Source organism: Catharus ustulatus, chromosome 13 (assembly GCF_009819885.2).
Source record: "Catharus ustulatus isolate bCatUst1 chromosome 13, bCatUst1.pri.v2, whole genome shotgun sequence".
Classification (NCBI taxonomy): domain Eukaryota; kingdom Metazoa; phylum Chordata; class Aves; order Passeriformes; family Turdidae; genus Catharus; species Catharus ustulatus.
The window spans coordinates 18,196,022-18,207,469 of NC_046233.1; the positions used below are offsets into that span (position 1 = coordinate 18,196,022).

The 11,448-nt window shown below is 42.5% G+C and overlaps 1 protein-coding gene across 1 annotated transcript in view; it reads left to right on the forward strand.

Annotated features, from left to right (window-relative positions):
- IARS1 (isoleucyl-tRNA synthetase 1) overlaps positions 1 to 11,078 on the forward strand; it is a 97,712-nt gene extending 86,634 nt beyond the window's left edge. The window contains exons 31-35 of the mRNA XM_033071518.1: positions 100 to 208; positions 1,122 to 1,247; positions 5,376 to 5,519; positions 6,352 to 6,504; positions 10,487 to 11,078. Of these exons, the coding sequence (XP_032927409.1) occupies positions 100 to 208; positions 1,122 to 1,247; positions 5,376 to 5,519; positions 6,352 to 6,504; positions 10,487 to 10,569 (615 nt within the window). The 3' untranslated portion in view covers positions 10,570 to 11,078. The remainder of the gene's footprint in view (positions 1 to 99; positions 209 to 1,121; positions 1,248 to 5,375; positions 5,520 to 6,351; positions 6,505 to 10,486) is intronic.
- Positions 11,079 to 11,448: the final 370 nt, after the last annotated feature.

Sequence of the window (11,448 nt, forward strand, 5' to 3'; positions counted from 1 at the left end):
CAAGGCAAGATCTTAGTGTTGTTTATTGAAGGAAGCTATTTTGCTGTGTTTGTTTGATAGAGCAATATTGAAACAATGCTGATGTCTCTCTTTCCCCAGCTGAAGGGATCAGAGCTGGAAATCACACTGGTCAGAGGGGGAGTGTGTCAGTCTGGCCCAGCCTGTGCCTACGTCAACCTCAAAGTTTGTGTCAATGGCACAGAACAAGGTAGGAATGAACATCCCCAGCTTCATTTGTCAGGGCTGGTGTAAGGGAGAGTTTGGAAAAGGTGTGGTGAATGCTGGAGCCTGAATTCCTTTGAAAGATGATGCATCCTTCCTCTCAATAGGAGCTTCAAATAGTTATTGAAAATAAGTTTATTCAAAGCAAAACCACACCTGTTCATGATTTCTTCTGAGGGAAACACTCCCATGTGCACAGGAGTTGTTACTCCTGCTCCAGGGAGAGTTTGTGTGTGAGTACCTTTGTGAGGGTGCACTCTCTGCATTTGGGGCTGTGCTTGAGAATTTTTAATTCCTGCTGTAGCACTGTGCAGGAATGAGGCCTTGATGTGGAGGAGATGGTTTGAAAAGCTCAGATATGAAGTACAGAGATTAAAAGAATATTTAAAACTAGAGAGCAGCCTTTGTCTTGGGCAATGGGCATGAGTGCAGTGATGTTACAAGGGTGAGTTATAAAGAGAGAAAATGAAATACACTTGGGGAGTTTTTTCCTTGCATGTACTGACAGTTTATATATGGAAATAAGTGTGCTTTGTTGGATTGGTCACAGAGCTGCTCCCTGAGCGAGATGAATCCAGCTGGAGAAGCTGCTGACCATCTCAGAGGGCAGTCAGACAGCTTTTAACCAATCTAATACTGGGTTGTACTTTAGTAACGTACAAATGGAACTGCCTTGGCAATAAAAGCAAATATAACTTCTGCAGGATAAATCTGAAGTACACATCAGTCCATTTCTCTGTTTTCTTTCCCCTTTCCCACTAAAATAATTGGGAAGATGCAGTGTTGCCAGTTTTAAATTGGCTTAGAAACTCACTGGAAGTAATTAGCGTCATTAGAAAATCATTAGAACTTGGATATTGGTTCCAAACAGCATTTTAATTTCTTAATTTTGGTTTTAGATGGTGTATTGCTGCTGGAAAATCCAAAAGGAGATAATACCTTGAACTTCACTGGACTTGTAGATGCTGTCTCCTGCATTTTTGGTCTTAAAAATTCCAAACTGACAGTTTTTAATGGAAACACAGGTAAATGGAGTATGACAAGGAAATTGAAAGTCTAGAAGTCATTTACTATATAATTATTTACTGTGTAATTTATATCTATCTAGCTAGCTATATCAAATTGACAAGGAAATGGGTAAGGAAATATTCCATTTTGTAGTACTTAGCTTATGAGACTGTGTTTATAGTCACATCAACATGTTTCCAAAAGCTACTGCTAAATGGTGCTCATCTGTTATCTTGCTTCCATTGCAGTTCTCATCAGGACAAAATGTGATTTATTTCAGTGTTTCCACTGGGCCCAGGCTATGTTGGATCGTGATGGCGAGCTGCCATCAGCCTTTCCATGCTTGCTTTTCCCAAATGCCTCAGTAGGCAGGGTGAGAAACTTAAGCTGAATGCAAACTGTGATCTATAGAAGAAAAATGTTGCCTTTCCACCCTGGAGAACCTTGAGGAGCTCTGCATTTTTTTTTTTTTTTTAGAAAAACCTATTGAATGTTTTTGCAGCTTGAACTTTGTTAAGGCACAAGAATGTGAAAAGAAAAAACACTATAAAATGGTAATTGGATGGCTACAAAACCTTTTATTAGTGTTTTTGGTGGAAATATTACTGAAGCACATCTGAGGGGGAGGTGCTTGAATTGGCTGTTCTGGGGTGCCCCCAGGGCTGCTGAGGATCACCAGTTCATGTCCAACAGTGACATCCATAAAGAAATAGTCTGTGGGTCACTGTTGCCATCTCAGTGCTTAGTTTCCTTACTTGTCCTGTCCTGAGAATATTTCTAGGAGGATTTGGGGGTTTCCCATCTGGTGTCATCCATTAGCTCACTGTGATAAATCTCCCAGGTTGTGCTCAGCTCAGCTGAACAGTCCTGTCAAAGGATTAATCTTTGCTTTCAGTCAGAGGGGATTTAGAGGAAATCCTTCAGTATCTTCCTCAAGTTCCAGTTGTGTTTTGAAGGAGGAAAAGGTTTTCCTTGGAATCCTTTTCCAAGCAGGAGGGATAACAGTGTGGTCTTTGCCTGCAGAGGGGATCTGTACTTGTATTGTTCATTGTCACCACAGATAGTAAGAGATGACCTGCAAAAAATGACTCCCAGAAGAGTTGGGAAACTCCCATCTTATTAAGTTTATAAGTAGTTTGACTCTGTATTTGGGATTTTTCTGCCATTTATAGGATAAAAAGATGCAGCACAAATCCAGTAATGCCAAAGTCCTAAAGGAAGTGGTAGGTAAAGTTGAAACCTTTCCTCTTCCTCTGCTGTAGTAGAAAAGCCTCCCCTTCCCCTTCCCTCCTTAGGAATCATTTTGGGACTTCCATTTTGGCATGCTGGTTCTCACCTTTCAGTATGTGTCAGTGGTCTGGGCAGAGCAGGGTATTTTTCCTGCCCACTTATTAAGCATATGGAAATTCCCTTGGAAAGATCAGATTATCAAATTGGCTTTTGTTGCAGTTTGTCACATCTCAAACAAGTATTGGTCAGCAGATGTGGCTCCCTGGGGACTCACAGTTCAAGGCATGTGCCAGGAAAAGACCTGACGGGTGTCAGAGAATAGAACCAGGATTCCAATGTTTGATTGGGATACAATCCATCTGCTTTTTCTGCCCAGCCTTGGTGTGGGGAACCTCAGGTGAGGTCTCCTGGTGGTTCCAGGGCTTCTGTGGGTGAGCAGGGCTTGGAATCAGCTGCTGTGTCCAAGAGGAATTGCAGAGAAAGGTTGTGCACTCCAGACAAGTAATTTCTGAATAGTTCCCATGAGTGTTAATAAAATTGGGACCCAGTAAAACTGTATTTCTGTCCCCTCATTCCCCTCCTGTAGTTTCTAGGGCTGTCCACTTTACTTGCAGTAATGTATTATCCTGTTCTCTAATTGTAGTGAAGGTTTCCTTAGGGTTGTGCTGTACACAGGATCAGGCAGTTCTTGAGTTCTTGTATTAAGGATCCTGTCCCTGCTTTACAGTGCAGCATTGGAATAACGGGATAAACATTTCCTCCCCACTAGCATGTTGGCTATTTTGAGGACCTGCACAATCCCCAAACAAGGCTCTGGGACTTGCACTGACCTTCAGAAACTGAAAATAGAATTTGTCTCTTTCTACATTAAAAAAAAAAATTAAATTCAAAGGAAAGAAGCTGGGCTCAAGTCAGATGGTAAAAAAGTTGTCTGTGTCTTTTTTCCTCTAGATTGCTGAAAACTCTCTTAACTTCTTATTTGAGATGCTTGTAGACTTGCACTGAGCTTGCATGCAAGTAGCCCACATTGAAAAAGATTTCTTTGAAACACTTTAAATATGTTTATAGGAAGAAATGCATCTGTAGGTCATGTAGGGCTTAAAAAAAAGGGAAGGGGCAAGGAAGGTGGATTAGAAATCTCCCTACACACTCTTTGATCCATGTCTTGTTTCATCTTTATGATTTTCAGATGGCTGATTTTTTTAATCCCCAATTTTTAAAAGACTGTGAGGCTGTAAGGTACCTTAGGGGAGAGCATTGCCACTTAAACCCCAGCTGCAGGGAGAACTGACCTATAAAGTGATTTTGATGAGCACTTGTAATACCTGCTTGCCTTCAAGTCTATTGATACATATGAAAAAATGATTCACTTTTTCTTGCTCTTATGAGAGGGTTCTGTGAACAGACTTCTCTGACAGCACTGTGCCTGAGCTCTTCCCTGGGAAAATGTCAGTGCTCCTGGAATGCCAAATGCTAATTTGTTCATTGGGCAAACCCCACTCCTGCAGTTCCTGCTCCCCTGGGGCCAAGTGTTCCCAGGTCTGTCACCCCCTGCTCCCCTGTGCTCTCTCTTCCCATGGCCTGAAATTGTGCTGATTTAGGAAAAGCTGCCCCTGGCTCCCTTCCATTGGGTGAAATCTTGGTAATTCCTCTCCACTTGCTCTCTTGCTTTACTGAAAATAAAACCTAAAGCAAATCCCCTTCCTGTGCTTGAGCACGAGCCTGGCACCTCAGACAGGCCAGAGCAGTGTTTGACTTCTGGTTTGTGGGTTTGTTTTTTTTTTTTTAACTATTATAAACTTATATGCAAATATATAAAAGTTGATATTTAAAATACACATTTTGGAATCTTAGGTGCAGCCTGAGGTCTTTTTGCTTCCTTGAGCAATCTTGTAAATGCTCCCCAGTGCATCCCAGTGTGTTACGTGGCACTTGACAGAATTTTGAGAGCTTGTAGCTTGTGGTTGCTGTTCCCCTTTTTGTGGGGTAAGGTTTTTTGAGGGTTTGGGACTTTTTTTGGGAGCCGAGTTGTCAGTTTACGATTTTTTTAATTTGTAAGTTCATAAACCTACAAAATGTATAAATTTATAAACTGAGATTCTTTCAGGTGAACTGATAGAAGATGAGCTTTGTACAGCTCAGGCTCTGTGACATGTGAATTGGGCTGCTGTGGAATGAAAACCTGTTGGCTGGAGCTGACAGATGTGCATGTTCCATATGAACAGGAACACACAATTCTGACAAGAAATTAAATGCATCAGTGTTCCCTGGATTTGATCTCTGGAGCTCTTTGCAGCACAGAATGATGTTATTCCTGTGTATCTTTAATACCATGCCCATCAGAGGCTCTGTTTGACCACGAGGCTCAGGCCGTGCTGCAGAATTCATTTTTGTCACAGAAACCTCATCAGCTTCTCCTGCCAGCACTTCCAGGGATTTCTTCTGATGTCCTTGGAGACAGGGCTCCTGTTTGGGTGTGGTCTTCCCACATTCTCTCAATCTGCCTGGCTAGAGTCATGTGCTGGGTCATGAGCTGTGGTGGCATTACACACAGATACTTGTGGAGGGGCTCTATTCATGAGCCATGACTTGGATTTTTTTGGTTTGTTTTCTCTGGAGTTTAATATATTTAATATGAACAAATATGCTGTGTTGCATAGTAATACATTCCCAGTGCTGCTTTGGCCAGGGGAGTCTGGGTGCATGCAAAGAACATAGCTCTTCATGTAATGAGATAGGAATGGTTGGCTTGGGTGAATAATTTCTTGCTTGTTTGAAGTTAGCTAACTGTTTTTATTGCATAATTCACGGGATTGGGATGGATTGTGAGAGAGGAGACACTGCTGCAGTGGGGTCAGGAGTGAGAAGCCTCCTTGTCAGCTCCTGGGCCTGACTGGTGTCACTTTGTGTTGCAGAGCTGATAAACCAGGCAGACCTGCTGGGCCTCAGTGGGAAGACTCTGCATGTGACAGCAGGGTCAGCCCCAGCCCTGCCCAGCTCCCCCAGTGCCCTGCTCTGCCAGTACATCAACCTGCAGCTGGTCAATGCAAAGCCACAAGGTACGTGGGCTGCTGAGCTGCTCCTTCACAGCCTGGGCTGTAGTTTTCATTGGTACATGGTGATTTTGTTAATTTTTTCCCTAGTGTGTACTTCCTGATAAAAACAATGTTTATACTTAGCTTTTCTCCCTTCCAAGAGAAAAGGAGAGCCAGTTTGAGATAAGGGGCAGCAGTTAAACATGAACCCCTGGACATTGTTTCCCTGTTCTGACCATCAGCTCACCTGTGCAGCTTATTGTAAAAGGCTGAGTCTAAAAGAGACCGAGTTTGAATGAAAGACATCGGAAACATTTCTTAGTGCTATTTAAAATCCAAATGAATTGTATTGCTCACCTGGTCTGGGGTATAGATGTGTGTGTGTGTAATTCTGTTCCCCAGCTGCTAATCTGGCACTCTGAAAGCTCACAGGAGCAGCTGAGTTGTTTTAATAACTTGCTCTTACCCTGTGCCCTGGTATGAGCCATTTCTAACACTACTGAGAGGTTGCAGGGGCCAAAAATGTGGTTTTTACAGGTGCTTGGTGAGCTACTGCATGTAGTGGTTTCTATGTCCTGTTGAAATATTTAATGTTTTCCAGACCCTGTGTAGTCCTGTTGACTCATGTAAAGAAGTTTTCTTCTGTTGGTCAAGCTGTCAGTCATCACTTACATTTCTGGCTCTATAATTCATTATCTTAGTGAATATCTGTAGGTTGGTATTGCTAATCTGTCTCTCAGTACTATAAAGAAATAGAGATGAAATGGAAGAAGAAATACTAAATTTGAATTTACCCAGATAAATGAAGTGATTTTATTTCTTACCAGTAGTGACTCAGCTGTTTTATCTTGTCCAGAATGCCAGAAAGGAACAGTGGGAACTCTCCTAATGGAAAACCCCGTTGGTCAGAATGGATTAACCTACAAAAGTCTTCTGCATGAGACAGCAAAAGTTTTTGGGCTCAGAAGCAGGAGGTTAAAGTTGTTCCTGGATGAAGCACTAACTCATGGTAAGCATAAACCTTTGGTTTGCTTGTCTGAGGATCCTTGGAATTTGTTGTTGAGGAGCTGGGGTGTAACCTGAGATCCAGTTTAGTTAGTAAATCCACACTGTTCACACACTGCTTCGTAATTTTGCCCAGTAATTCAATAGTAGCATAATAAAATCCTTTAAGCAAACATACAGATTTAGAAGTTCTAAGCTGTAATGCATTTCCTTCATGAGGTGGCCAAGGCAAGTTGTGTAAAAGCTTTTTCCTTGTGCAGTAAAGGTCAGTCAGCAGTGGGAATGGCAGTGCCCTGCTGAGTGACTGAACAGTGAATCCCCTCCTGGAAGTGAGTCTACAGTAGGAATATTGTAAGAATCTGTCCAAACTTGTAACATTCATGTTGGTGCATTGTCTTGGAGAATTGGAAAAGAGTGTGGGATCTCTTGTTAGAGCAGTGTGGGCAGGTCAGACTTGGTAGGGCACAGCCATTTGGGGTACCTGGGAAGCAGGAAGCTTCAGCACATGCTCACAGGTCTGAAATGCTAAAGACCCTCCCAAAAACACTGCCAGATGGGAAACAAAAATCTCTGATTCATGAGGAAGGTCTGACTGAAGCTGGAGCCACCTGTGGTGCTGAAAAATTGGACCAGAGTGATTTGGGACTGCATTTGACACAGAGAATGGATTGGAAGCTACATGGTAAAAACACAACTCCAAACAGGGATTCCTGCGTTCAAGAGAATTCATCTCTCTGAATTAAATGATGCCGAGGGTTGTGTCTGTGTGTCACAGTGATGTGGTTTATGAACTGTTTGGGAAGGATCCATGACATTTATTGGTTCATCACATGTTACCTGTCCAGAACCTGGACATCTGCTCAATCTGCCCATCTCAGGGTGGGCTGAGCTTCCTCAGGAGGTGCTGTCAGTGGGGAGGGCAGGAAGGGGCAGCTCTAGTGCAGCTGCTGAGAACTGAGGGCACTCAGCTGTCCATGAGGATTCAAGTGGGAATCTGAGCAAGAAGTGATTGGTGGTGGGGAGGAGGGGTTGTTGTGGATTTTTGGCTGTTTGGGGTTTTAAAAAACATTTTACTTCATATGACCTGAAGCATGTTTATTCAAAAGCCATTTTTGTGATTCAAATGGGTCTCAGATGCTGATGAAACTTTCTGGTGATAGCTTGAGCAAATGCCAGAAATATTGTGCTGAGTGGTGTTAACAGACAACTGGAGCCTGGAGTGTTTCAGCACAAGGGATAAGAACCAAGAAGATGAACCACGCTTGGTTTGCACAAACTAAAAAGTATTTTTGTGTTCAGCCTTGCCCACCTGGGGATTCAGGGATTCAGGCACTCAGGAACAAGGGATGTTAGGCACAGTTCCTCTTTGGTTCCTGTCACTGGTACAGCACCAGATGATTCTGTTCAGACACTGAAATAACCACTGTAGGAATCTACAGGGCTTTGAAAGAGGCAAGGAGCTGACAGGACAGGAAAATGTACAGGCAAAACAGCCTTTAAGGCTCAGTTGAAGTGAGGATTTTCAAGATGCCTTCATTTGAAAGGGAAATGGGCTAAATCACTGTAACATTTTGTAGTATGGATTCTCCTGAACTGTTCAAACTTCAATTAAAGTGTATGAAGTGACAGTTCACAGTGATGTGAAAGATCAGATCTGATAACTCCTCCAAGGCCAAAACAACTGATTTGGTCTCTTTTAAACTCAGAACAGAGAGAGCTTGGTCCCAGTGGTTTATTTGTGCAGCTAATGCCTTGTAGCCACACTTCTGCTAACTCAGATTTAATTCTCAGCATTCACCTGCTTGAATAACATTTTTATAGTTTAAACACTGCCATAGCTCTATTTTATCTTCACATCTCTTTTTTGTATGATAAATAAGTATTGCATATAAAACACTTTGATGCCTCTAGAAAACATTAGGTCAATTAATGTTTATCTGTATTGTTGCAGCTTTGTAATCCCCTATTCATCTTCTGATCAATCTGTTCAAGGTCTTACCTTCAGAACCACAAAGTTCAGTCTCTTGAGTAGGTTTTTTGTGGTTTATTCTAAAAATAAAAATGTATTTGCTGTTAACTGTTTGAAACGTTTGATGAAAATAACCCATGAATTGGAAGGTTGGTGCCCTTTCTATAAAAAGGAAAAACAATCACTTGGTGGAAAATGAGTTATTGGTTTTGAAAAGGTTATTTTTATAAGTGTTGTCGGCCCAGGCAGTTTGGCATCTGCTGTCTATTGCACAGAAACTCGTCAGCTTTTCAGAAACAAACATGGTTTTGACTCCTCCTTTGTAATGCTGGAAACCATTCCACAGATAAATGTCCAAGTGGTGAGTGTTACTTATTCCTGAGCTGGAGAGACACAGGTTCCAGGTACCTGACTGATCCACACTGGGGATGATGGGAGCACTTCACGTGCTCCCTGCAAAGCCCTTCCATGGAGCAACTGGCACGGACAGGAGGGTGTCCCCACAGTCTGTTGATAAATCAAATTTCCAGTTTTTAAAAACTAGTTGTTGTGGTAAGTACTGTTGGAAATAGGTTCATGTCAGTTCCTCCTTTTTCAGGATCTTAAAAATAAATATTTAATAAGAGACTTGGAGACCAAGTTCACAGTCTGCTTCTGCAGAGCGGACTTTTTCACATCCTGATGGAACATGTTCCTGGGAAGGAAGGTTAGTGAGGGAATAAAGCCTTAATTGCTGAATTGGATTATAGCTCTGCTCTTCTAGCTCTGCGGATGGATATTCAGCTGCTTGAAGAGGAGTATTACAGTGGAAGGGAACTCCTGAAACACACTGTGGTCCACGAGGACTTCTCAGTTCTCCAGTTAACAGATGGCGGATTCTGTGTGTTTAGTGTAAAAATGAAATTTTTTCAAAGCGAGATGGGGAAGAACACTGCAAAAGGGTTCCTCATGAGAACCCCCAGCCAGTCTGGGTGTTATTAATGTGTTCTTTGTGCTGACACTGGTGCCAGACCTTTATATTATCTTGTATTTGCTGGGGTTGTCTGTGGGGGTTCTGGGGTGCAGAGTGACACTGTGACCTCAATCCTTGTTAATCTGAGTTTCACCAGTGTTCCTGGGTTACACCTGCCAAGTTTCTTATCACTCTGAACTTCCTTAGTGAAGAGGATTCTGGGGTGTTTGTTACTGGGCTGACTTTTGTTCCAAGGCTCCCAGTACCTCCCAGTACCAAACACTCTGCTCTCAGTGGGGCAGTTTGCTACAGCTGATGGGTGCTGGAAGCAAAGTCAGCAAGCACCAGGCTTCTTGGGAAAAATTCACATTTCACAATGCAATAGTGAAAGATTTCCAGCTCCTGCAAGCTTTGCAGGTGACTTTTCCTAGTGGGATTACTCTGTGTTTGTGCTTCTTGCAAGGGGTGATTACAACCCCTGGATCAGCCTGTTGGAAGTGTGCCCTTCAGAGGTTTGTTGGGACTTTATCCTGTTCCTGTTCCAAACTCTGTGCATGTAGCTATGAGAAGACTTAGGGAGTTATGCTGTATGGTAAGAAATTTCAGGCATACTCAACAAGATTCCAGCAGTAGTTTTTCAGCAGGTACTGGTGCAATCCTTGCTTTACATATAAAGTGTTTATGAGGGACTCTGGCTTTCAGTGCATTGTCTTGTACTGTTCATATTGACTTCATATCATGGTGTTAGAGTTTTCTGAACTAGGTGCTGCTCTGTCAAGATATGAAGGCTGAGAGCCTGTAGATGTAGACTTTCAAAAAGTTCTGGAACATAAAACAGATTTTCCTGCTCCTGCAGGGGCACTCCTGACACATGGTGACCCTTTCTTCCATACCCTGGGCTTTAACAGGAGGGAATTTCGAGCTGAGCAATTTCTGTCCCGGTCCCACTGTGGTGGAACCAGGAAAAATGTGTGAATAAAGCAAATTAAAAAAAAAAAAGTTCATAGTTCTCCCTGTAAACAAGAGCACTAACTCTGTTGTTTGTCTCTTCTTTCCTTCATTCAGAGATCACAAAGGATGTTTCTATGAAGAACCTGAACATGAAGACCCTCTATGTCCATGTCATACCCACCACAGCTGAATGTTGAGAATTCCAGATTTATGACCATGTAGACTTTTTTCTGCAAAAAATGAAGTCAAAGGAAATTATTATGCTTTTAGATTAACATCCAAGTTGTGTATGGTACTTTCAACATCTCTAGTGGCACACAGGATGTTTTCTACCAGTGCATGTCTAATATGCTGCTCTTTGGTTTCAAATACAATGTATTTTCATTATGTTATCTTAATATGCTGTAAAAGTTGTTCAGAAACCTTAGATATCTATGCAGTAATTTGCCTGAGAGAAATGGGACTTGTACCTCAGTGATGCTTTCCTCTGCCTGTCCTTTGTGCAGAGGGCATCTTTTCTAAACCATGGCTTACCTACAAGGCTCTCTGATATATATCCACCATCCCACAACAGCTTTGTAACTTATTTAAGAGTTATCTGGATTTGTTCATTCATACTTGCTGGGTTTTCATCAAGTGTGTGGCTGTTTATTTCAATACTCCCCAATTTCAACACTTGGAACAATAAATTTGCTTCATCTCTAGACTCTTGCTTCCCTGAGTTCAGAGTACTCTGCTTCCTCAAGATTTCTGGAGAAGGTGCCTCTTAGAGCTCCATATGGATCAGGAGCAGCCAGAGACACCTGAGATGTGACAATGCTGAGCACCAGTGGCTGTTTGGATTGTGGTGCTGACAGGTTGGGGGGTTGGTTTGTTTGGGAGAGTTGTTGTGATGCAGAAGCAGTTTCAGACTGAGAGTAGTTGGGGTTTTAGTTTTTGTAATGCCCAGTACAACTTGTCAGTGTTTCAGTGTTCACTCGTGTGAACACTGCTGGCAGGGGAGGTAAGAGCCCACCTTTGGCAGTTTGGGTGGTTCTGCCTGGTTCAGCTGGAGATTTAAGCACCCCTGGATGTCC